Here is a 25996-nt window from a genome sequence, read left to right as displayed (position 1 = left end):
AATTCGTTTCAGGGAAAAGCCTTGCGTCGTCTACCCCAGACGCCTGCAGGGGGCCCACAAAGCCCGTCTAATCAATGTGGCTGCTAAAGACGGCGCTTCCAGAGGCTGTGCTGTTACACAAAAGCGCTCAGAAGTGTTAAAAAAAAAAACAAAAAAAAAAAAACCATAGCAGATTTCATACCTTGTTACACTTTTATAATGCGAGCACACCTGCATTTACTTCAACACCTGCGGCGGTGCATGTGTGCAGTGTGTGAAGAACAAAAGCCAGTGCCTGGCTTGCAGACAATGGGGTCGAAGCTAAAATTCAGACAATATACCCCCACTGTGCTGCCAGTATGACAGGCCTATTGCCTCTCTGTGCGTGCGTGTACGTGTCTCCGAGTGTGTGTTCTTGCTCCACAGAGAGAGAGAGAGAGAGAGTAGAAGGGGCGGGGAGGTAGAGTAGAGGCGGAGGAGGAAAGCCAAGCTCCATCCAGTGCTGAGAACCGGAGCATTTGCGCAGATAGCCTGCGCTGCCTACAACAGACACACAGCGTTTCAGCCTGGGAAGTTTGTTGTTGTTGTTTTGTCTCACTGCCGAACAATTTGCAATCTGCACCGTGTCTGCAAGGAGGGCAATCGACCGCTGCTTCACCGGACTCCAGTCAGCATCAGGGATTTAACATGGTGATCAAAGTGTACATAGCATCGTCCTCTGGATCCACTTCGGTAAGGGACAAAAGAATGGCATGGCTTTTATATAACCGAGGGTTTAGCTGGATTTCTCTGCAGCATCCAGCTTGTTAGGCAGTAGAAAGGAGGCTGAACTTTCATTGAACTCACTAACTGATGTCCATCCGGCTGTCATCCTACCTCAGTCTGGAGTGGTCTGACTCATCAGAAAGCATGCAGCTCTGCCCTCCTCAAGACTTTGGACACAGATGGAGTCTGTCAAAGTCTTTCCTCTCTCTCTCTCTCTCTCTCTCTGCCCTTATTTAAACTTTGTCACAGAGGCAGACGGAGAGAGGAAGTTTGAGGTGGGCAACTGAGAGTACAGGACACACTTCTCTCTAGGCTGTGGTTAGTCACAGTGCTTCCTGGAGTGACAGCTCAGTGCTTTTGCAACTGGAACCAGGCTGAAAACAGGAGAGGCATGTAGTAAAAATCAGTAAATGTACTTAAATTCACCCACTCTGTTACCTGATGCCAGGGCAGACAACTTGTGTGTCTGAGTGCTTGTTTTCACTGTGCTGCAGCCTGGAGGATCTTCAGCTTCATTTTTTGCCAGTTTCAGAGTGGAGAGGAATGACGGTGATGCAATTCCCCAGGGCCCCTTTTCAGATATGCAGCTGCAGCACAGGAATACTTAGGCACTGTTTAGGACTTGCTGGAGGTCTGGATCCACCTAGACTCATTCTGCACTACAGTAGGAGGTCACTAAACCTTGAATTCTGGCTATGATATGATATTTTTGTAGTCTTATCTATTTTGCTTACAGCTATTGCAAGATTCCGGATATAATCGGAGATGTAAAGTGTTTCTAGCATCTTAGCAGTGACTCTCACAGCTGAGGTTGTTACTAAAATGTTCAATAATGCAGATTTGAAAGTGCTGTGATGCAAGTAGCACAGGTATAACAGCCCTATATCAAAATCCTTGTTCTTAAAAAAGTCACCTAAACGAAAGTCATTCATCACACACATCCTGTGGTTTAGATCACCTTTATGATATTTGACCTCATTAAGCAGCTCACACACAGAGGAAATGATCGAACACAGAGTCTCTTGTCATCTGGACAGGATTGAATTACTTTATTGCTCATCCAGTAAGTGACATTTGCAAGGGCTCAGTGTTAAAGGACAGGAGCTTCCTATAAAGTCAGAGCAGTTTAGAGCTGGTGATGCCATCACTGTGCTGGAGCCTGTCTGTGAAAATGCATTACCCCTCATTGATCTGTCTTTAGTAGAGTCTGCCAGAATTAGTGGGCGAGGTTATGTACTTTTAAATGCTGCATAGACACATTTACACTCACATTATCATCCTCATTCTGCATCTTTTATTTAGAGTTGGCAGATCAGCACCAGTGTACTGACTATAGCGAGCGTCCATAGGCACATCATGTCTGTTTTATCTTGCTCTGCTCCACTATGGTAGCTCATTTTGCTGGTATCTCGCTTTGAGTTCATTTACATATGGGATATGCTGTCACGTTATAGAGTTTACAGGGCTCACTTTTATGTCTGATTTTTGACAGAATTTATTTTTGAATTGTCTCTCCATGATGCAGTGAGAATGTGTTTGTGAAATTGAGTTCATTTGCTGATTGACTGAGTGACAAATTGTAGTCGAAACTCTGCCCTCACTGAGCTTGCAGTTCGATTGCATCAGTGACTACACACAGCAGTGTGATTTGCATTCCACTATCCAGCAGTGTCTGCTGCTGCATTAATCAGTCCCATCTAGTTAAGCATGTGAATGGGGCAACAGCCAGTCCAGGGAGACAAGTAGGAGTATATCAGAACCAACATTTAAAGCTTATGCCCCACTTAGGAAATGACTGTAGGTCAGCGAGGGAGGCAGTGTGGAGTGTTAGCCAGAGGGGTGCATCAGATTTAGCAGCTGACGAGCGACAACAATCAGCATTATTCACACAGATGTATTTTTCACAAATAATAATTTCTGGTTTGTGTTCAAGTACTTTAACAGCTTTTTGTGCTTATTGATTTTATGCAGAATGTGATCCACAAAACAACAGAAAATTATCAGAAATGGATCTACGTAGCTGCAAGGCTCAAACATCTCAAAGACTAAGTTTACTAAGGTTTGATGGACGAAAGTCTTGGATTTACTAATATAAGAGAACAACACCCGATTCACAAAAGATGTGTAATAATCTACAAAGTTCAGTTAGAGAGAAGTACAATATGTTAATTACTGATTATAAAGAACTATCAATCTATGTCAACATTGTTCCTCAACATTTACCATCGGCAGGTATGGTGAATAGATGAGGTTGGGTGTGTTGGCTCTTTTGCTATACTTGTATATACCTGTTGCGTATAGAGTGAAGTATACTTGTGTATACTTATTGCAGTACTAGTCTTGGAATAAATGTTACCATTGTGAAAGGCTGTGGTTTAAAGAAGATTGTAACCTAAATAAATATCTTATAATGTCATGGGATTTAGCAAAACACCAGAAAATACAGTCTAACATATTATAATTGTGTGGAATCGACACCTTTGGGACAGAAGAAAACGGACATAATAAGCTACAAAAACAGATTCAGATTGGAACCACAGCTAGTGAGAGTTATTGTCCCTGAGCAAAGTACTGATTGCCAGCTTATTCTCTCCTGACCCTTGACCTGTGCTAATCCAATGTGGACCGTGGTATCCCTGCAAACTACATGAGCGCTGACACCATCGTATTTCCACCCAGTAGTGACAAGCAGTGGGTTTGAGTCACCTAAGGAAATGGTGTTGTGACTCGCTGTCAATTCTCTTGGGACACTTCTAGTGTTACCGCCAGTGGCTCTGTAAAGATTAGGTCATACTGCATACACGTATCCTTGTGAAAACCTTAGCTGTGACAAAAATGTAAAGAATATTCTTATGAGATTTGTACATTCAGTGTCTTTGAGAGAGTAACACCCCATGTTCCTCTCTCACCTGGTTCTATGGTTACACTGAGGCCAAATTTGAATAGCAAAACTAGAAATGGTTTTAAATCCACACATGCAAACACACACATGCACACACACAGACACGCACACACTCACACACACACACACAGACAGACACCCATACACACATACAAAAAAACAAACCTGCAGCAGTGTATCTGGACAAGAGCAAAAAGCCAACTGGGCAAACTGAAATCTGGCTGTGAGAAGAGCACATTTACTGCCTGCAGACACAGTATTGTACAGTTTCCTCATTGCCACAATAAACCCACTAAGAATCAGCAATGACTTGAGAACCTCTTCGGTGAGATGTGTCGTATCTGTGTGTGCTTTCTTAAGCTTTCTGCCTCAGAATCTCGGATATTTACTGGGCTTTCTCCACTGTTGGTTTGACATTTATGGTGTATAGGTCAGGCTTGGGTTGGCAGTGAGTCAGTTAGGTTTTTTTTTCTTTATTTCTGGCCTTTTGCTGTTGTTTCACCTTTAGGCAGCAGTGAGGGCAGCCAGCCAGAGGAGCAGTGTAAGGCTCTTTTGTAATAATGTTGTAATGCTGACTGAGCTCAGGATTGGGTGGAGGCTACTGTTGCTGCTAAAATTCCGGTAAGTCACTGTTTTCAGCACAAATCAGACTTGATCTAATCAAGACAAAACCTTTATTCCTTACAAACACACAGGGCTGGGGCTGAGTCATGTTTCCTTCAGTGCAGAGAGTGGATTTTCCTGCCTTCGAATGTTGGATTAGAGAGGTCATTTAGTCTCATGGTATCTGTGAAGAAATTTTGACAAACGTCTTATCCTTTTCATCTGAGTGAACTGGACGTGGATTGACCCCAGCTCTAAGTCAACATCACTGATTGAATCAGTCTCCACCACATTGATCCAAGCTTGTGTTTCTAGATACAGTGCGTCCAATCAATGCCTGCCATTGTCTGGCAGCTGTTCATGCCTGACCTTGTTCTGAGACTGATCAGGTCTGACTTTCATCTCATTGCCCTGAATCTCATCTCATTTCTCTGCTGCCACAACTCTCACATGATGATGATGATGATGATTTTCTGGAATTTAAACCAAACCACATATGATGTAGATTTCTTTTCCTCATTTGTTTTCTCAGGTTCTGGTGAAAAATAATGATCAGTGCAACAATATACATTTCACTAAAATCTACCTCTGATCTCTTGTGTTGTTGTTTAAAACAGAATGAAAAGCAGCAGTTATTGAATGAATCTGAAACTTGAGCTCTGCAGATCTTACTGTTGCAGGAACAAACACATGCACTTGTGCTCATTCTAGACTGACTTACTTTGGTGAATCAAGAAATGACTTCCATGGGTGCGTACATGCACTGTCAAGGGATTGTGATAACACATAAGTAAAGCACCAGTTCACATGCTGATAAAATTGGTATCTGGATACAGTTAATAACAGATTTGTGCCACGTATTGTTTCTCTCATGTAGCGTCTGTATCAGTGAACTAAAATCAGAAGGAAACATTTCAAATCAGTTTAGTAAATGTCTCTAAGTGACAATTTACCTGGCAACATACATGAGGCTGAGGATCTACAGTCATGCCAGCAGCTTTGTGAGAGCTGTGTAGTGGTGCTTTGAGCTAAATGCAAACACCAGCATGCTAACATGAGCACAGTGACAATGCTAACGTGCTGGGGTTCAACAGGTATAATGTTTACTATGTTCGCGATCTTAGGTTATCACACTTTGCTGATTAATGCTAAACACAAAGTTCAGTAGAGGCTGATGGGATGTAATTAATATTGCAGGTTTTTGGTCAGAACATTCAAGTAGTCATAATCATCTTCATAGTGGCAACAGAGGAAAAGTCAGGGATCATCATCAAAGTCATTAGGGTACATCATCTGGGAACCATGAATGTTGGTGCAAAATTTGGTGCCATTATATCCAATAGATGTTGAGATATTTCACAGGATATGTGAAAACTCTGACCTAGTGGTGGCAATAGATAAAAGATCACTGGATCATCAGTGACATCAGGATTAATCATCTGGGGACCATGTAAACTTCAATCCATCCAATAGTTGTTGAGACATTTCAGTCAACAAACATGAATATGAGTTGTGGATTGACTGGTGTAGCCCGGCTAAAAACACTAAGACTTACTGCCTGAATCACGTGTGGACAAAACAAATAACACAGGGACACAGTTTACCTGGTTTTGCATTATGTTAAGCTCAGTGTCAAGATATGTTTGCATATCAGGCAAGCTTAGAGAAAGCATGGATTATGGAAATCAAATTTGGAGTGTCCAGGTCCTGTCAGTTGACTGCAGGCTGACTCTGGCTCTGCTCTCTCACTGTTTGTCTATCTAGATAGGACAGGGAAGTCTTTTTGTAACATTCCAGACTGATAGATAAGGACTGAAACTGAATGATACAAGGCAACAAGAGAAGAGTAGTTGTTTATTGCCACACCCAAAAAAAAAAAAAACGGATAAAGTCTGGTTTCTTCCATAAAAACACAAAAACAAATCACCAGGATCCCCACTGAAGACACCGGAGAGCAATACAAATTGCTAAAGGGGGCAAAGCTGAGAACTCTCACTGTGCAATTACAGTTAGTGGCAGATGGTATGTGGCCAGTTTGCCCCACAAATTAATTTTGCTTGGCAACAGCACAATGCAGGCTTGTTGGGGGAATGGTCAGCATGCGCCAAAGTGGAGGAGAAAAGAGAAGAAAGCAGAAGGATCGCTATGTTGTCAGTTTAGCATTTTAGGCTCCAGTTTGTCGAATAAGAGACAACATGTGGAGTGAGTGTGACAAGGAGGCCGTGCAGATTCTTCCCTCAGAGAGAGCGTTGTCCCTGTGTGTGTTTGGAGAGGCAGAGTGAGTCAAAGTGAGTCTGAGCTCATGGCGTTCCACTTGGCTGCTTTGTCCCAAGCAGGTGGAGAAAGAGCTGGTTTTTAGGACTTTGGCCTTGGGAGTGCAATGGCCATTAAATGCTTCAAACTGTGTCACGGCTAATCTGCCGGCATTGTCAGCTCCCTCATTTCCATGCCTCGGTGTTGTTTCAGCAGATGGCTGTTAAATAATCCACCTGTCTGTCTCTCCTGCACGCCATAAAGCAGGGTGGAGCCTTCACATGGAGTTCTCTGGACTGACACAAGGAAAATAAATCCATTATTAAATGTGTAACTGTATTATGTTTTATCATGATGTTGGCTTAGTTCAATTTTAAGTGTGTGTTTGTGTGTGTGTGTGTGTGTGTGTGTGTGTGTGTGTGTGTGTGTGTGTGTGTGTTTGTGCGTGTGTGTGCAGCAGAGGCTGGATGAGTGTGTCTCCTTGCAGCAGGCCTTATTTGGCTCGTGTTTGACCAGTTACCTCCTCTCAAGTCCCAGAGGAGCTCTTGTTTCCGTCTGGCCTTGTAGGGCCATCCTCCCTCTTGACAACACCCACTGGAAGCTCATTGGACTAAAATTTCATACACTAAGTCACACACAGACATCCATATAGAAAGAGGCAGAAGCAGGAATGACACAGACAGTCAAACATTCTGTAGCATCTTTATTGTCTTGTTGTGTGTGATTGTGTGTGGGATACCTTGTGGTGTAGCATAAGGACACACCTGATATAAATGCACTTTGAAAGAGGCGAGATCCCAAAAAGTGTGTCTAGAATATGGGAAGGATGTCACCTTGTTATTCTTGTTATTCTTGTTATTCACTTCCTTTTGAGTTGCAGGGTTTTGTTCTTAGATGAAAGCTTTGCAGTTTTGCATCAAGCAGGAGGGACTATTTTCAGTGTGACAAATGACACAAGTGTTAATGGTAAATATGATGTTGTAGAAATGCAACCAAAGTCTTTTTTTTGAGAACGGTGTCCCTGTCAAAAATAATCCCATCTGCATAAAAGAGATAAGCACAAATAAAACAGCAACTCTCATGTGCGATCTGTCAACACAGTCTTTCTTTGCAGGAAATATGCTCACTTTATTGTTTAAAATTATAGGTTTGGACATGCTGTCAAATTAAAAGCATGCAACGTGTCACAAATACTTTTGAAATGGTTCCATTTTAAACAATAAATGAACATGTACTGTTAAAATGCGAGAGAGTATGGTGGGAGTCGTTCTCGCTATCTGGCATTTTTCATGCAGATAAAAAACAATCTGTCCCTGCTTAGCCTTGCCTGAGTTCACCCTCTTCAATACTCTTGTACCACTTCATTCACTTGTCAGAAAACGAGTGGTAACTTAGTAACAGAGCAGCCTGCGATCTCTGTAGTGTAATTTCTCACAGCAGAGAAGTGTGTGTTCTTCTCTTTGCAGCAGACTGACGGTGACGGTGAACTGAGGCCCTCATGTTTCCTCATACGGCTGAAGTTAACACACTTCTAACTGACAACTTCCCCTCTCTCATCTCCCCCGCACACAGATCAAAAAGCAGCAGCAGGATGTGATGGGCTTCCTGGCAGCCAATAAGATTGAGTTCGAGGAGTGTGACATCGCAGCCAATGAGGCCAACAGGAAGTGGATGAGAGAGAATATTCCGGAGGAGTCCAGACCGGCGACGGGGAACCCTCTGCCCCCACAGATATTTAATGAAAGCAAATATTGCGGGGTGAGACGCATGCACACAGATGCCCTGAACTGTTCACATGACTTTGAGATGCTGCTTTTAGAGCAACTATGTTTAAAGCTGTTAATAATTCTGTTTAATGTGAACAATGTTGGTCATAAGGAAGAATCCACAGAGAATTATAACCTAAGTCTGCAGTTCCCCATAGCTCTACAAAGCATTTTTCTTTTCTTTTAGCTCATTGTTTTGTTATTTACAGCCCACAGATTTACTGTTTTGGTTCCCTTTCACCGTTTTCGTCAACCTCACCAACTGTCTAGAAGCAACAGGCAGCTGTTTTCAGTGAGAAAGCTCTGGTAACCAGGTTTATCCCTCAGAAGCTGGTTGAGGTGTGAACGTTGGCCTTACATTTGGCAGGTGGACTGAGACAGAATGCTAATGTTCCTCCATATCTGCTGGATTTTGTTGAAAAGGAAACTGTTGGCTGACATGTTAACCATGAAGTGGTAATATGTTAATGTTAGCTTGTTCCACCTCCCCCAAGCAGCCATAAAATAATTATGGCTGCTTTACAATTTCAATAATATTAAATTACACTCATAATAGAACGGCCTTTTAAATTTCCCTACCAGAATTTGTTCCTTAAAAATAAAGATCAATAGACTGCCAATATTTTATCTGTTAAAAGTAAAACCGGTCAGCTTATCTTAGCATAAAGACTGGAAACAGAGAGAAATGTACTGGGTCTATCAAAAGGTTGCAAAATCTGCTTACAGCTTATGTTATATCACCCTTGTTTGAGATGTACGAAACCCAAGGTTTAACAACAAGAAGCAGGCGCCCTTAAAACTGCAAGTTGTTGTTTCTTCACTTTGGTTTTTGATCAGATTAAATAAACACAATATAACATATAAATTACTGAGCTTTAGAGGCGCTGTCAGGCAGATTTTTTTCCCCCTTCAGACAGAGCGAGGCTAAGCCTGCTTCCAGTCTTTGTGCTAAATAACACTGTAGTAGCTGTAACCGTCACATGGCTTAGGCTTAATGGACAAAGATGAAGCTGGTATTGATCTTCTCATCTATGGCTCTGCAGAAAGTAAATAAGTATATTTCTCAAAATGTCAAACTATTTCTTATTTGTGTGGAGATAAAATTTATAGAACTGAAAATTTCCAGATGATGTTTTTAGCTATTCGGAAATGTCAAGATTACAAAGGGGGATTTTTTGGCCTCACTATTTCTAACATCCCAGCTATGGCCCAGCTTAGATACACTCTACTCAATATGCCATGCACCCCAACCTTCTGTCCTGAGTAACTCCCATTCGATAGACACAGGGCCTGAGTGCACCGAGGAATCATGCTGTGCAGCTAATGGATGGCTGGGAGTGAGGTCGCACACGCAGAATGGGTCATATTGAATGTCACAGACAAAGAGAACATCATTTCCCAGGATACTTGCAGCTGTAGCACCCCTTTGAAAAATCTGTTTGTATGTGTACTGGTATGTGTGTGTGGGAGAAAAAAGTAGGGAAACAAAGGAATGAGAGGGAGTGAGGGATCCAGAGTGAGGGAGACTGTAGACAGCTTAACAGTAAATGGGTGAATGTGTTAGTTTGTTTACACTGGCTTGCTTTCCCAAAGACAATACCCTCCCATCAGATTGACTACAGAGGCCTGTTCTTTGACAAATAACAGAACCTCCACTGTTTCTCACAGACTTGTGGCATTTCTGCTCAGATTGTTGGCCTCGGGCGCTGCTTCAAAGCTTGTCTCACATTATCATTCTTTTGGTGGCTGTTCAGATTTAGGCAAGCTGAACCACTTATTGATCTGTGTCTAAACTTCTCTCTCTGTGCTCCTTCCTCTTCCTTCTCAGAACTATGAGGCCTTCTTTGATGCCAGAGAGGACAACGCTGTGTATGCATTTCTGGGTCTGACCGCTCCCCCAGGCTCTAAGGTAAGCTTATGAACACAAACGCGCACCGATAGCTGTCCTTCCATTGAACTGCATTCCTACAGCCTCACCATGTTTCCTGTAAAAACGGCTTAGGTGCCTAAATATATATTTATCCTCACTGTGTGATTTCTATACAGAAAACACACATATTACATAATACATCTGTTCATGATAATCTAACACCCAAGTAGGCCTCTTCTCCTCTTCCTCTTACTCCTGCACACTTGTGCCTCCCCTCTGTCACAACAGGAACTACAGGGAGGTGTGCCAGTTACCATAGAAACAGAGGGGTTTTCCTCTGAGCTGTGGCAGGGGATATATAAACCAGTATCCTCCATTTTAATATAACACACTCTCTTCCTCTTATTCTCCCCCTCTGTCTCTCTCCAGGAGGCCGAGGCTCTAGCGAAGAAAGCACAGCAGTAGCAGCTTTACATCTTTTCTACCTGAGACCTCAGGCTTAGACCTAGACCCAGACCTGGACCCAGACTGACCTGGAGAAGATCCAGGAAAAAAAAAAAGAAGCAACATTTCACTTAGCTTATAAATATGTGGACGGTTTTGATTTTTCAGAATGTTTTTTTTTTTTTTTTATTGCTCTGTGTTCAGCTGTGCCTTGTCAGCTGTAGTGAAAGGAGGTATTAAAGCAGAGACTTTTGGGTATCTAAAAACAGCTCTGCCTCCTCCATTAACCTCAGCCTGCTAAGCCTATTGGCCTAATGACATTTCAATCAACCATATGCATGAATGTGTAGCTTCCTGTTTGAGAACACATCATGGGATACAAGAAAATGTGCACATCTTGAAAATTGTAACACAGATTCATGGTTTGGCCAACAGAACATCATCCACGTTAGCATTAGATCATAAAACATTATTATTATTTATGTAACTCGACAGGTTTAATCAGTGTACGTCTTATCTGTTGAATTCTGCAAACAGTGAATCAAATGTTGTGCTCCTGTCATGTTGTCGCCAAAACTGCAGCACCTTCTGTAGGAGTTACCTATTACAATCCCATTCTCTGTGTTTTTGTTTTACTTTATATTGTCTTAATGCTGTTTTAATAGCAAACCTTTTTCTACAAGATGATATATGTTTGAAAATGATAATACATGCCAAAATGTACAAGTATGCAAACACAGAGGGATGTGAAATTGACTTTTTTTTTTTTTTGCTGTTTTTGTTGTTTAGGGGAGTTGGATAGCTGTTTCATTTCGCTGATGGCATCCTGTTTCACATTGTTTTGTAAATCCCTGTCTTACATAAGTTGATACCTTCCCTAAAATAAAATAGAAATAAAACTGCAAGCATGACTCTTGATACTCTTTTATATAGATAATACTCATGAAAAATGTTCTGCCTCCTCATAATAAACTCTTATTTTTCATGTACAATAAATGCAGAACGCGGCTATTCTCTCTACAGTGGACGATGAAAAATCTACTTTGAGCAATTAGCGTATAGTAAGAATGATGACTTCCATATGGTACCTAGTTGCTACTAAAAGGAATTTCATGTATTGCAATTTTACATGTGTTGCAATTTTTGTCCAGAGCGTAAATCCCAGTGAGGTTTTGTAGGCACACCCATGACTTCTCAGAGTAGTTCTGTGTTTTTTGTTTGCAACTTTCTACGAAGAACAGTGTGTGGCTGGGGCTCTTGTCCATTCTAGTTATTAGTTCCACATAAGAGAGATATTTCCCCTTTACACTTTTCACATGGTTTTAAATACCTGTTTGAGGCCAAAGGAGAGTAAACTCTTCAATATTTCACAGCAAAAGCAAAAACATGAATACAAATTTGAGTAAAACTGGTAATCATCTCTCGAGCCCTCACAGGGAGGCCTGCCCCCAGATTCAGAAATGCCCTAACAATGTAAAACATATACTAAATCAGTCACAGGGGACTGAATCACTACTTTTGCTTTGATACTGGAAAAGAGCTATTTGTAAATTTTGCTACATAGCTATCGTTAGCATTAACAGCTGTTTACTTACCAGCCTTACCAAGAGCTTCATCCATGGTAGGCATTTACAAGACGAGGTTATAATACGCTGTCTGAGTGGTGTTACTTCTTCAGGACAGACTGGACACCACAGCTGGGCAGGGGCTAGCTGGTTAGCATGCTAACTTAAGTAGAAGAAAAGAAGTGATAGAAATAGTTCAGCAAAGCAGGAAGGTTGATTTCCACCGATGCAGACAGCTCTTGGAGAGTAAAGGAATGACCTTTGATGCTGAACTTTTCTAGTTTTCTAGTTTTCTAGATGCTGTCTTTTCTAGACTGCTAAGTAAACAACTTCTAGTGCTAATGTTGGCTATGCATCAACAGCAAAACTAACAAACAGCTCTTTTACAGGGGCTATTTTCTCAGCCGAGGAACGTGAATTCTTGCCAGGAGCGGCTGGTGGTGATTATCGCTTGACAAGAGCTTCGGCCTTTGTTGCGTTTACAAGATAAGAGGTTATAATTCGCAACGTCTTAAGGGCAGATTGGAGGCTACAGTGAGTCGCTATTGGAAAGTGATGAGAGGGGCCGGGGCTAACTGGATAGCGTGCTAACTTAAGTAGAGATGAAGCTCTTGGCGAGTAAAGGAATGAAGTTGGACGCTGACCTTGAAATGATTCTTCTAAACTGGTAAGTTAACAGCTGCTAATGCTAATGTTGGCTATGTAGCAATAGCAAAAGTTACAAACTTTAAGTCCTTTTTACTGATACTGTACTGTACCCTGCGCTGTAATTTAAGTAGAATTTTCTATGTAGGATTATTACTATTGATGGGGAGTTTTTAGACTATTGTATTGTATTTTACTTAAAGTTAAGGATCTGAGTCCTTCTGGCTCTTTTCTCAGCTGGCGTGCTACATTGATTTTCAGTTACAAATTAATAAAGGAAGTAGACAATGTAGAGGTGGGTGGAGGGGCAAGCTCTCATTTGCAGAAGTGAAACAGGCCTTAAGGACTTCACAGTTACATATGCTATCACACTGTGCCATGAGCACCTAAGACTGACAACCAGAGGACACAAAATAGTGCCATCAAACAAGAGGACAGTCCGCTTGTGCCATGCTGGCCGAAGGTTTTCTCAGGGTGCTGCTTTACAGAGAGGAGAGAAAGTTTGTCTCTGCTTCCAAACAACACAAAACGCAGACACGCACTCATTGTCCGGACCCGTTCAAGTGTATTCCCGCCGAGTCAGACTCTACAGGCCTACGGACAGATTCAGCTGAAGCAGGTAAACAGCCTCATCAAAACTTTTAACATATAAACTGCCTGATGTAATGAGAAGTCTAACTTACCGTACTTGTTTTATGTGCTAATTTTACATGGTCTAGTTTCCTTGCTTCCCCTTTACTAAAATGATCTTCCTCTGTCAGACATTGTCTTACTAATGAGTTCATACCACATAGCAAAAATGTCAAACAAAACTAAATTAAACTGAAACATCTAAATTACCAATTTATTTTCTGTAATCAGGTTCAAACCAGGAAGAGTCAGACTCCACCCAACCTCAGGGACTGAGAGTGCTGCCTCATGATCCTGTAGGCCTCTCAATCCCCGGGTGTTCACCTGCCTTCATCGTGGACCCCGACTTTACAGTTTTCATTGACGACTGTAGCCTCCTGCAGCAGTATCCAGACCTGCAGGTGGCTGACTCAGGCCGCATCTCACACAACCCACTGAGAGCCACTGTCACCCAGCATGATTTTTACACTGCTGTTGCAGAAGTTCACCAACATCCAGGATGGGCAGCCCAGCAAGACCAACAAGGGGACGCTATTTCATCCATACCAGACCAGGGATATCTGGTTATGGGGGCCAGTGAGAATGTCAGCCTGGATCTGCCCGGATCAGGGTTGGAGCCCATGTCAAACTCTGTACTGAATGGGCTGCTGGAGAAACAGCTAGAAGAGGTGTACATGCAGCACCTGACTGACAACTTGGCTCGATGCAACTCCCACCTGGGGAACAGCCTCCTGCACGGCCTGGTGCCGCCGCCTCAGCCCAGCAGCCAGCTGCAGGGGCCAGACTCACTGGTGGCCAGTCTGGAGGGATCAGGAGGAGACACTGACAAGAAGATTAGTTATCTGAGCACCCAGAACTTAGTTCCCTGCTCATCCAACTTCAGCTCCCCTGTGCTGAGGATTTCAGAGACTGACAATATTCATCAGTAATGACACATGATGAATACATCCTGCAGAAGTATTAAATGCAGTGGTTAGTTAGGCTTTTTTTTTTTTTTTTTTTTTTTTTTACACATACACATGACTGTGAAATGGAAACAAGTGTAATTCACTAAAACAATGCAAGCTTTTATTTTGGTTTATCTGTATCTATGTAATGTATCTATTTGTGTCTGTATGAACTTGCTTGCCGAAATGATGCCTCAAATTTACCTGCTCTCATGTGCCACCTGCTGTTATATTGTTGTACTACAACACACTGAATTAACCTGTTGTACATGAGAATTTCTTTAACTGACATTATAAGTGTGTGTGTTATAGGCAGGTAATATGAAAGAGTTAACTGTATTGTAATGTAAACTCATGCTGCACACGGGGAAGCCTTGTAATTAGGCATGTATCCTGTAAAATAATCCCTGTGCAGTAAATAAACTAAAATAAATAATCATCTTTGAGTTTTGTACATGTAATGACAGGTCTTCCGAGCTGTGACCTATCCACAAACCAGGAGATGCAGAGCCATATTCCGGCTGGTACACTGAATATGGAGATGGACTACGACTGCTTTGACAAAGGAAGTGAAAAGACTGCTCAGTGTGCTCGTCGTTTGCCTCTGTACCAGAATACAGCAGGAAATATATGATGAAACATGAGCTAAAGCACAGATGAAAATGCCATATTACATGTTGCCAGACCCCCAATATTTCTAAAAGTGGAACAGGAACCTGATATCAATCTCAAATTTCAGGCTGCAGGTTGTTTAAAACACTGATTAACAACAGATAACACCTTCATAAAAGTTCTGGAGCTTTTCTGCTGTTATGAGTTTTGGTAATGAGAAAGAAAATTCTACAAACTCTGTTACATTTTTAATTTCAATTGACCACCTGCAGCGGACCTCATGATAAGTTAATCGTGATATTCTGATTTGTACATTAGGGAGACAGTTGTCTCTGTCTATTATATATTTTATATTTTGTACACAGTGAATAATAATTGAAGTTCTTTTAAAGCCTCCTGCAGGTCTCAGTGAGGGCCTGCATGAGCTGACAGAGGAACAGCCTTAAGATTTACGATGCATCTGCCTGCTTAAGGTTGATTTGTAACTTTTGAGGCACAGATCCTGATGTCTGGGCCTCTCAGAGCCCCCACAGTGAGGGTAATGGTGAAGCACTAACACACTTGGCTTTTTGGAACCTACACCGCTTCACTTATCTGTGCAAAAAGATGGAAAATAGAGATTCACAGAGGTTTTTCTGTAATTAACAGATTGGAGGCGACGCTGTCTAATCAGGCTTTGTTCCATAAAGCATCAGTGAAGAGATAAGAGCATTTATTAACTGCTAATCTGAAAATTAAATACAAACAAAAAGAGGAGGAAGAAGAAGATTTTACCCTTTGGAGATGTATAACCAAAAAAAGACATTACATTAAGGTGCAGTAAATCCAGGATCCTTGTATTGTGCCTGCTGGCTCACTTAGACACTGAAGGTAACTGACCATTTCTAACAAAATCTGTATCACCTGTGCTGTTGCCACTGTGACAAGTCAAAATGTCTGCAATGATAAAGATCCACTGAAGAGAGACAGCCAAGCGAACTCAATATTAGTGTTACAGAGAGCTTCAGAAATATAGAAAATGCCACATTCAGATCTCATAGGGAAGCTTAAGTCAAAACGATCAATTCTGGAGGCTGCACAAGTTCAAATTCAAATGTTTAGAAGTGCGGCCTACACCTGTTATCGACACGTTATATTCCTGTCCATACATGTACTAGAACTGCATCTGGTTTTCACTGTGAATACCTGGGTACAACTGTATAGTTACACATATGAACACATGACAGCAGAATATAAAGTCATAACCTCATGAGTAACAAGACTGACTCGGGTAAAAAAAAAAAAAAGAAATTACAGCTAAATGGACGACAGATATTTTGACAGCTTTACCCGTTATATCAAGAACAGGTGTATTATCACCGGGAGCCAAGAGTCATGACTTTTATTTGTTAAGTGGCTTACAAAGAGATTAACTTAGCTTAATTTAGCTTCAAAGTCACATGAGAAGACATGACTTTCTAATAATGCATGTTTTATAGAGTTTATAAAATGATCCATATGCTCTGGTTAAACTAAGCAAGTAAAGCTTGAAGAGGATAAAGCCACTTTTCAGAGTCTAGCATCCTAAAAGTTGTTAGTAATGGCTTATTACTCATGTCATTGATAAACAACTTATTTAAGAATGCCTTTAGTTACAACAACAACGTTTAAAAGAGTTTAAAAGTGTCATCAGAAAGTGTTAACAATATAATTTTCTCCTTTTCGAGCTCTAGTTTTATTATTCTGTATTCTGTCATTACTTATTTAGTTTCAAACTTAAATCTATCCAATTTCAACTTCAAATGACAAACCATTTCCTGAGGTTATATGAGAGCACTGTAGTGCTTCAAAAACTGGTTCATTTTCAATATCTGTGGCTATGGTTTCATTAATAATTCATCATTAAACAGATATTAGAAAAAGACAAACCAAGCTTCAGTCTGTTCTCTTGGACCAGAGAAGAACGTGAAACAACTTTCCAAAAGCTGCAATAGATTTTAAAACTGGTGAAAAATATTTTCACATGCCATCTGTTTGGAATTTTGTTATTAAGTAAGAGTCACAAAAGCATGCACATGCAACATATTTTAATAAGAGCATATTTGTTGTGTAAATGACCTGTACAATGAAATTATTTTGGGTAATTACAAATCCAGTAAATACAGTAAATACCAGTTCTCGCGTTGGCCATGAAGCTGAGTAGATTGCAGGCATATTGAGATGAAATAAGGACAACACAGAAAGATGATAAACTCTGAAATTAATAATAAGACCCTGGAAGGGAAAGATATTGTCTTGCCTGCAAATTAAATTCTTCTCCTTTTTGTTGCCACAAGAGAAGATATTTGAGGAAAAAACATGATTCTAAATCATTTAAAAGGCCATAATATGTCATAATACACACTTACCTGTCTGAGGTATGTGATATCTATTGTTTTTATCATCCCAGTTATATTTGCACATAGCTGGATATTAGAAATCAAATAAGCCACAACAGCAGCAGTTTTCAAGAACTGAAGCACTGTCATCACTATGAAGCTTTTTCATGTCTCACAGAAAACAAAAGATGTCACTATTCAACTCAAATTATGTAAACTGATTTGGTGTGTGTGTGTGTGTGTGTGTGTGTGTTTTGAGCTCTGTACTGCTGGTTGGATATCATTGCTAGCTCAGGGATTCCTGTGCACATTAGTGGTTGCATGAGTTGTGGTCAGGTTGTTTTGTGTGTGTATGTGTGCGTGTGTGTGTGTGTGTGTGTGTGTGTGTGTGTGTGTGTGTGCTGCTTGCCCTCCCCCATCTCCATAACCCCTGTCCTATTCTCTCTCTCTCTCTCCCTCTCTCTCTCTCCTGTTGTCCAGCATGGCTGCAGGATGGCCGCTCTGTGGACTCTCTCTCTGCTGTTCTCCACCTGCCTGGGATGTTTGGGCCTGACCCCCCCTGCTGAGCTCCCTCAGCCCCACAACCAGCCCCCATCTCTGGATTTCAACAGCAGCGATGGTGGCCTGTCTGTTGATCTGCCCATGGCTCTGAGGGTTTTCAGCGTGGACTACCACCATGTGCAGGCTCCCTTTGAGATCGTGCTGTGGATCATGCTGGCCTCACTGGCCAAGCTGGGTAAACCTCAGATTTATCTTTACTCATACGTGACAAGCTAACTTTTGATTGGACGTTACAGGTGGTTAGATGTAGGTGTAAACTGAACAGGATATGTAGGAGTTACAGAATGTGTAAATTCAGGTTTGGGAAAATTAGTTTAGTAAAAAAGTTACTTTTTCTATATTGATATTTAAACATCTGTTACTTTCAGATCACATATTTACATATTTGAAATATAAAAGCAAAAAAAGCATTAATTAAATTCAGCTTGTTTATGTCAACAATATAAGAGAATTTCTCTGTTCCACATTTTACAGAGAATTGAAACTTCTGTAGTTTTCTAAACTTTTGACTTTCTCTTTCTCTCTCTGTAATTGCTCGCAAAAATACATCATAAGGGAAACCAACATGAGCATCTTGTTAATAGTCATAGTTAATAGCCAGTCATTGTAAGAATTTGTGTGTCTGTGATGTGTAAATCTTGTGAATTCTTGCAGCTCAAAAAGTCATAATTTTTCAAATTCAAAAAAGTTGTGATGTCTATTCATCAACCCCTCAGGATTCCACTGGTCCGGTCGAGTCCCTGCAGTTGTCCCAGAGAGCTGTCTCCTCATCATGGTGGGCCTCCTGGTGGGAGGTGTGATATATGGTGTTCGTCACTCCGCTCCTCCAACTCTCAGCGCTGATGCTTTCTTCCTCTTTCTGCTCCCGCCAATCGTCTTGGACGCAGGATACTTCCTGCCAGGGAGGCTGTTCTTTGAAAATCTCGGTACCATCCTCTGGTCTGTACAACTGTCAATGTTCGATTTTTAATTGATTTATAATGTTTGACTATATATATATATATATATATATATAGTATATAGTATATATAATTTATTTCTAATGTTTGAGTATGTGTGTGTGTGTGTGTGTGTGTGTGTGTGTATATATATATATATATATATGACATGGTAAATGGACATGGTAAATATTGTAAACATTATTCTATATATATATATATATATATATATATATATATATATATATATATATATATATATATATATATGACATGGTAAATGGACATGGTAAATATTGTAAACATTATTCTTGTCTAAAGTACCAGTGTGATTACGTACAGCTCGGCCCATAGACTCCCCTCAGTTTTAGCATCTTTCAGCTCATTGTTTTTCGTTTTATGGCCCATACCTTGAAAACTCTTCGCTATTAGCTTGTTCTCCATATCAACTCTATATGCTGATAATATGTCACTGTTGTGTTTACAGCTTGTTGCAGTGCTCCCAAGTGACACAAAAAACGAATGCAGATTTAAAGGAAAATTTAAGAGATATATTTGGGGACATGCTGCTTCAGTGGGTCTTATGATGTCTGCATGCTATAAAACAGCTGACTCTATTTGCAGGTATGCGGTGCTGGGAACCTTATGGAACGTGTTGGGCATTGGCTTGTCTCTGTATGGCGTCTGTGTGTTGGCTCAGAGCTCTCTGGGAGACGTCTCTCTGCTTCACTGCCTGCTGTTTGGCTCTCTGATCGCTGCTGTCGACCCTGTGGCCGTGCTCTCCGTCTTCCAGGAGATGCATGTTAACGAACAGCTGCACATCTTGGTGTTTGGAGAGTCGCTGCTCAACGACGCTGTTACTGTGGTGAGGGGAGAGGTGGTGTATATGCGTGTGTGTGTGTGTGTGTGTGTGTGTGTGTGTGCGTGAAATCAAATGTTTTATTCCGTTCATAATACAATTCTTTCCCATCAGGTGCTCTACAAGCTGTTTGAGTCCTTTCTCCGCCTGCCATCAGTGTCAGGGCTGGATGTGCTGCTGGGTGGGTGCAGGGTGGTGGTGGTGGGCCTCGGTGGCCTGTTTGTAGGCCTCTTCTTTGGCCTGGTGGCAGCCCTCACCTCACGGTTCACCTCCAGAGCGCAGGTCATTGCCCCGCTCTTTGTCTTCCTCTACTCCTACCTGTCCTACCTGACCTCAGAGATGCTTCACCTTTCTGGTATCATGGCGTGAGTGCTGCTGAGTATTAACATAAACTCAAACACTTCCTTTTGTAGATGCTTTGTTTGGTAAAATTGGACTTTGTTGTTGTTGATAGTGTTTGTTCCTGCCCCTTCCTGTAGCATTGTGACCTGTGCCGTCACCATGAAACAGTATGTGGAGGCTAATGTGTCAGAGCGCAGCAACACCAGCATCCAGTACTTCCTGAAGATGTGGAGCAGCGTGAGTGAAACCTTGATCTTCATCTTCCTGGGTGTGTCCACCATACAGGATGTCCATATGTGGAGCTGGCCCTTTGTCTGCTCCACACTGCTGCTCTGCCTGGTATGGAGGGCCACAGGTAACTTTCAAAATCTTTCCTACACTTTAAACAAACTCCACACAGAAAGGCCCCCGAACCTTCTTGCTGTGAGGCAACAGTGCTAACCACTGCACCACTGTGCTGCCCTAAATCTATGTGTATATTTGATATAAATATTTATAAAATTATATGTTTTATATAAATATAGAATATCTATTAAATTTTATATGCCCAAACTAACGAAGGCCTTTCAACTACGTCCTTGATTCGGTGCAAAGCTTCCCTTTGTCTAGAGTTGACCAGTTTAACTTCCAGAGCACTTTGCATTCACCTGGACTTCATAACGTATAATCTTATTGCCTTTGGATAAATAGTTGTCAAGTTGGATGGTTCAACATCTTCTCCCCCCTGTTGAGGTGTTCTGTTGCTGACTGCTGTGGTAAACAAGCTGCGGAGGAATGCTGTGACCTTTAGAGATCAGTTCATCATCGCCTACGGTGGCCTGAGAGGAGCGATCTGCTTCTCCCTGGTCTTCCTCATCGATGACTTTCCAAAGAAAAGACTCTTCATCACAACAACCATAGTGGTCATCCTCTTCACGGTCTTTGTTCAGGTGGGAGAATAATGTTAAGTGAAGAAAAAACAGTTCCTGTATTGTTATCTGTGTTGCATATGTTTAGTTTAATGGGGCAATTTTTTTGGTTATATTTGTTGAGTCTGGTTCTGTCTGGTCTCCAGGGGATGACCATAAAGCCTCTGGTAGAGCTGTTGGATGTGAAGAGGAAGAAGAGAGCTCTGCCTACTGTCAGTGAGGAGATTCACAGCAGGGTGAGAAATTACAGCAATCACAGCGAAGTGCAGCCTCTGTAATTTGGGACACCAATATTACAGTGTACTGTGATTTTATTTGTAGCGCAGGGTTTAATTAATACATTAGCTCAATATAGCTGGGTTTACCTTTGTAAATCACCAACCAGAACATGCACTGTAGCTTTATCTCTATCATTCAGCTTTAGAGCTTCACCATATTTCAGTTTTCTTATTTTGGGAAAACACTATTATATACACAATGTACACATTGTAGGATTAAGTTTACACACTGCGCACAGAAGCAAATGATCTAACAGAGGCATATTTACATTTTTTCAGTGAAAATGAAACGAATAATAAGAGCATGTTTCTGAATTACTTTTTAATTAGTGTAGAAAATGAACATGCAGGGATAGTGTTGTGGGTATAATGTACAAAATCATATCACACTTGGAAACAAAAAATCATGACACACAGCATACAGAGCAATGTGTCTGCAATCAAGACAAATATATCAGTGACATGTTGATATCATGTCTCCCTTTAGCTCATTGATCACCTGCTGGCTGGTATAGAGGATGTGGTTGGTTACTGGGGACAGCACTACTGGAAAGACAAGTTAGTTTCACTCGCTTTACTTTTATTTTACCTCCTCCATGAATTTCCTCTGAAATATGCGGTTGAGCATGTTCATAAGAATAGGACCCGAAATCACCAGTAGATGGCAGCAAACACCGTATCCAAAAGTTTCTGATCATTTTCTACATTCAACTGGAAACTAATGTATGTTTTGTGTATGTGTGTGAGTGAGGTTTGAGCAGTTCAACAAAAAGTACCTTCGTCGTTTCCTGATCCGTGAGGACCACCAGGCTCGCTCCAGCATCCTCAGAGTTTACCAAGAGCTGGAGAGAAGGGAGCAGAGAGGAGAAGAGGAGGCACCACCAATGTAAGAAACCTTTTCTTATTTAACTTTATATCAGCATCTTGCACGGAAAGGACCTTCAGGCCTTTACTGAATGAGTCTCATAAGGATCCTGAAAACAGTAAGAAAGGTTTTGTGATCATCATGGTTATCTGCGTCACTTCAAATCTTTAAAAAACTCGACTCTCTCACAGCAACATTTGCATTTGTTTGAAAGTCAAAAATAGCAGAAAATCAACTTTTACTATGCTTTACATTATTTACTTTCCTCAAATGTGAGCCAACAGTATTTGCACATAGTCCCTTAACTTGCTGCTATGCTACAGTAGAGTTAGAAATGATGCTGATTTTTGCAGTCTACTGCAGTATACTGGCCCACAGACTAGGTCATCCTGTCTGAGTTGGGTGGGGTGCAGGTGCAGGTGTGGGCACTAGGGTTTCATTGCCTGAGCTTCTGGCCAACAGCACTGATGATGAAGGTAGTTTGTAATTCTGAGAGCAAATTTTTGTTTGAGTAGTTATCTTCATCTAGCCTAATGATCTCATTTAAAAAATATTCCAAAAGAGTATTACTGAGGTGAACCCACAGGGCAGGTAGGTGGCAGGTGATATTTCCCCCCCAGGTTGGCAAACCATAGGCCTGACCCCTCCCTCCCCCTACTCTGCCTCTGATCGGCTTACCCTCATATTCTTACGCTTACACTAACCAATCATCACTGTTCATGCCTACACCTAACCAACCCAACCAAGTATTAGCCAATCAGAGGCAGAGTAGATTAAGTAGGTATATGCTGTACACCTGCATATACCCTGCACTACACCACCAGTCTTCACAACAGTTTTTGACTGAATAGCAGTAAATATTCACACCTTGCTTCAGAGTGGACCCTCGCTCTCACAGCCGCCCTCTCTTACCGGAGGAGATGGACAGCATCAGGCGCATCCTGTCCAGAAACCTTCAAAACTTTAACAATAAGGTAAATTTATGTCTCTAATGTATGTCTCTTGTTTGTTTTAGGAAACCTGTTTTCACCTAGCCACCAATTTTGTTTGTTTTTTTATAGTATTATGAGAATAGAGATAGAACTACAGGTGTGTTCTGTTCATCTGTCCATCGTTCATGTGTGCTCTCACTCCAGCAGATGCCGGCTTACAGCAGACACACTCTGCACCAGGACACCACCACCGGCAAAACAAGGAGACCTCTTCACAGACATCAGAGTCTGGGAGAGAGATACACATGTAATACAATCACACACTGGTCACAGGTACTGTAACATGTCTTTAAGCCTTCTCCTTAGTTTCATTTTTCTTTAAACAAAATATTTAATAATAATAATTCCATATGCACTTTAATTCCAAAATGCTACATACTTCATCCATTCTGCACAACGAAATTTCCACATGAAGTGTATCAGGTGCTTTTTGAAAATAGAAATGGTGAATTGTATTTTGTCCTGATTTGAATAAGTACAGTACAGTAGATCAATGTTTTTCAAAAGAAAAACTTTCAAACTTTATTTAAAGGTGCTATATGTATCAATATGGAGGAATTTATATGTATTAATTTTTCTGTTTTTTTTTATTACCAATGCATGAACAGATTGTAACATAACTAAAAGAAACTAAAAGAAGAGACCATATCCGACTTTCTTGGTGGCCTAAAACAGCCTGTGCACTGATTTCTATCTAAAAGACTTGGGACGAATTTTCCAGGAAGACTGTGGTCAAAAGGATGTGTACGTTTATCTTTGACGCTAGTGGGTCACCTGATTTTTTTCGCAATGTCCTCATCCATCTCTCCCCCCATTTCACCACACCAACAACATAAATTGAAGTTTTTTATTTTACCTACACTCTTACTAGCACCCATATCCTCTGCCTGAATTCACAGTGGGGTTGTGGATGTGGATGCACGGCAGTTGCTAGGTAATTAGGTAAACTTTCGTTTTTTTAATTTCCCAGGACAGTAGCTAAAAAAAGAGAGCAATCCTGGGAAAACCAGGAGGGGTAGCAACTCTACATACAGCGCCAACTGGGTGCAACACTAACTGACATTAGCATAGACAATAAAAACATCTGTTCTTTAGACCAGTCTATGACAATATAAAAGGTCTATTCTATTTTACTGAAACATTTATTTAGTGAAATGAGAGTTGTGATGGAAAATATCATGTCAGTAATGAAGTGTGGCAACACATCTTTTTTTCATTTTTTTTTTTCATTTTGTGTAGTTCACTAACAGTTAGTGTTACCATACAGCAAATTTAGTTATGCTGATATTCCTGAGTCTTGCAGTGAAAACTACACATAGCAGTTGATAGCAGCTGGTTAGCTAGCTAATGTTGATGGATCATATAAATGTAGTCAGTATATCATGCAAAGGGAACAGATTAGTTCAATATCACTACCCTATTTTGTGCTAGCTAGCAAGCTGATAATGATATTACGCTTTATAAATCCAGTTTCAGAAAAACATAATGTTAGTCAAACTGGTTTTTCATAGCTTGTCCACACTTTGTTTTAGTGCTGCGCCTGTGCTGAAGAGGCATATAGTTTAAAATATAATTTATAGTTAAACTATAATAACAGTGTAACTTAAGCTTCCCCATCTATCAACATGATGCGGATCAATCACGTCTTGTGTATGTCCCGTCACTGTTTCAGCTCATGCTCGGGATGTTTGCTCACATATGAGCATGTGCACGAGCAACAGGACGCTGGCTGCAGTGCACTTAACAGCCACTGGTGGCTTACAAGGGTTCTCTGAATATTACTAACTAACACTTACTATGCACTTTCTGTGCATTTCTTTACTTGATCTCCTTGCAATTACAAAATGGATGTAGTACTTAGTACATCACTCAAAATGAGTAAATGTAAATGCATTTTTTTTTTGTCTGCCAGAAAATGATTTCAGGAAAAAAAAACAACTTTTCACTGTGTTTCTATTGGTACAACAGGAGGACAGAGAGTTTGATGGATCACACAGAGTGAGAGCAGGACTCAGCAGGTCTCACACAGGTAAACTGCAAAACAGACTGTTTGTACTCATGAAATAACTGTTTTATCCATACACAATTTTAGTTTTGTTTCTCCACGCCTCTGCTTTCTCTCAAATTTTCAGTACTCGTAATATAACATTTAGAGACATATCAGATTGTCCTTTGTCTTGCTCCTCCTTCCCGTCTTTCACCCTGACAACCATGACGTGACGCTTCTGACTTTGCGGCTCCTGAGCCCACTTTAGCCTCTCCTCTCTCACCAGTGTGCTCCATAAGCCCGAGGCCCATCCTCCAGGATTCATCAATCCCAGCAGCCTCAGCTCAGACTGGGCCAGCAGATCCAAAATCCTCAGCTGCCAGAGAGGATCGTATCTCCCCACAGCATCAAATACCCGTGGGAAGAGCCCCCAAGAAACATCTCAGCTTTGTTTTGGAGAATGAGAAATAGCAGCGAAGACAGACTGTGAGAAAGAAAAAGAGGGAAACAGAAATGTAAAGTAATTAATTCTGTGTGTTCAGCCATTTCATAAAGGCTCCATAAATTGATAGGTTACTTTTGGTGGGGAGCAAGACTAGGCTGATGAAAGGTTTTAGAAATTTCATGGACATCTTCCAAATAAAATTGTTAAACTGGGTCAAATAATTCACCTTCAGGTTTTATCATTTTAAGTGTTGGCCAGCTATAATAAAGCTTTCCTCGGCTCCATGTTTCACCTCTTGAACAGCTCTGGTGGAGGTCTGAGGGTCATTTGCATCTCCAGTCTAATTCATTTTCAAAGTGGCTCTCTAAGAGTTACACCTCCCTCAGAAATACCTTGCAGTCATAAATGCTGCTAGTCACTGTCCACACTGTAACACACACACAAACCAATCCTGCCTCTCCTTGTTTTCTTTATAAATGCACA

General features: G+C 41.1%; 3 protein-coding genes across 4 annotated transcripts; all 3 read left to right on the top strand.

Annotated features, from left to right (window-relative positions):
• Positions 1–438: 438 nt before the first annotated feature.
• Positions 439–11487, top strand: sh3bgrl (SH3 domain binding glutamate-rich protein like). Its single transcript, XM_071457287.1, has 4 exons — positions 439–711; positions 8075–8260; positions 10097–10177; positions 10568–11487. Exons 1-4 carry the CDS (start codon positions 667–669, stop codon positions 10601–10603), a joined length of 348 nt encoding a protein of 115 aa, XP_071313388.1. The 5' UTR covers positions 439–666; the 3' UTR covers positions 10604–11487.
• Positions 11488–11603: 116 nt separating this feature from the next.
• On the top strand, positions 11604–25993 carry LOC139605636 (sodium/hydrogen exchanger 2-like). Of its 2 annotated transcripts, none has more exons than XM_071457284.1 (14): positions 11604–12814; positions 17819–18074; positions 18616–18838; positions 19462–19702; positions 19811–20061; positions 20176–20393; positions 20771–20967; positions 21093–21182; positions 21712–21782; positions 21976–22110; positions 22967–23063; positions 23229–23354; positions 25050–25110; positions 25355–25993. In XM_071457284.1, the coding sequence occupies exons 2-14, from the start codon at positions 17831–17833 to the stop codon at positions 25537–25539; spliced, it is 2139 nt and encodes a 712-aa protein (XP_071313385.1). In that variant the 5' UTR covers positions 11604–12814; positions 17819–17830; the 3' UTR covers positions 25540–25993. The 2 variants fall into 2 exon arrangements, with proteins under 2 accessions (XP_071313385.1, XP_071313384.1); XM_071457283.1 differs by having other exon boundaries at positions 23226–23354; positions 25355–25992.
• Positions 12854–15328, top strand: LOC139605637 (uncharacterized). Its single transcript, XM_071457286.1, has 2 exons — positions 12854–13411; positions 13654–15328. Exons 1-2 carry the CDS (start codon positions 13243–13245, stop codon positions 14349–14351), a joined length of 867 nt encoding a protein of 288 aa, XP_071313387.1. The 5' UTR covers positions 12854–13242; the 3' UTR covers positions 14352–15328.
• Positions 25994–25996: the final 3 nt, after the last annotated feature.

This window comes from Trachinotus anak, unplaced genomic scaffold, assembly GCF_046630095.1.
Source record: "Trachinotus anak isolate AG129_WGS33_773 ecotype Australia unplaced genomic scaffold, CSIRO_AGI_Tana_v1 ptg000021l, whole genome shotgun sequence".
Taxonomy (NCBI): Eukaryota; Metazoa; Chordata; class Actinopteri; order Carangiformes; family Carangidae; genus Trachinotus; species Trachinotus anak.
This window is presented reverse-complemented; position numbering and strand designations above follow the sequence as displayed.

What these genes read in the sequence shown, in the direction of transcription:
- sh3bgrl (XM_071457287.1), top strand. Translation starts at nt 667, where the DNA reads ATGGTGATCAAAGTGTACATAGCATCGTCCTCTGGATCCACTTCG. An exon ending in CGTCCTCTGGATCCACTTCG is followed by an intron (nt 712 to 8,074) that starts GTAAGGGACAAA and finishes CCCCGCACACAG; the next exon opens with ATCAAAAAGCAGCAGCAGGA. An exon ending in ATGAAAGCAAATATTGCGGG is followed by an intron (nt 8,261 to 10,096) that starts GTGAGACGCATG and finishes CTTCCTTCTCAG; the next exon opens with AACTATGAGGCCTTCTTTGA.
- LOC139605637 (XM_071457286.1), top strand. Translation starts at nt 13,243, where the DNA reads ATGCTGGCCGAAGGTTTTCTCAGGGTGCTGCTTTACAGAGAGGAGAGA. An exon ending in GACAGATTCAGCTGAAGCAG is followed by an intron (nt 13,412 to 13,653) that starts GTAAACAGCCTC and finishes TTCTGTAATCAG; the next exon opens with GTTCAAACCAGGAAGAGTCA.
- LOC139605636 (XM_071457283.1), top strand. Translation starts at nt 17,831, where the DNA reads ATGGCCGCTCTGTGGACTCTCTCTCTGCTGTTCTCCACCTGCCTGGGA. An exon ending in TCAACGACGCTGTTACTGTG is followed by an intron (nt 19,703 to 19,810) that starts GTGAGGGGAGAG and finishes CTTTCCCATCAG; the next exon opens with GTGCTCTACAAGCTGTTTGA. An exon ending in CACCTTTCTGGTATCATGGC is followed by an intron (nt 20,062 to 20,175) that starts GTGAGTGCTGCT and finishes CCCTTCCTGTAG; the next exon opens with CATTGTGACCTGTGCCGTCA.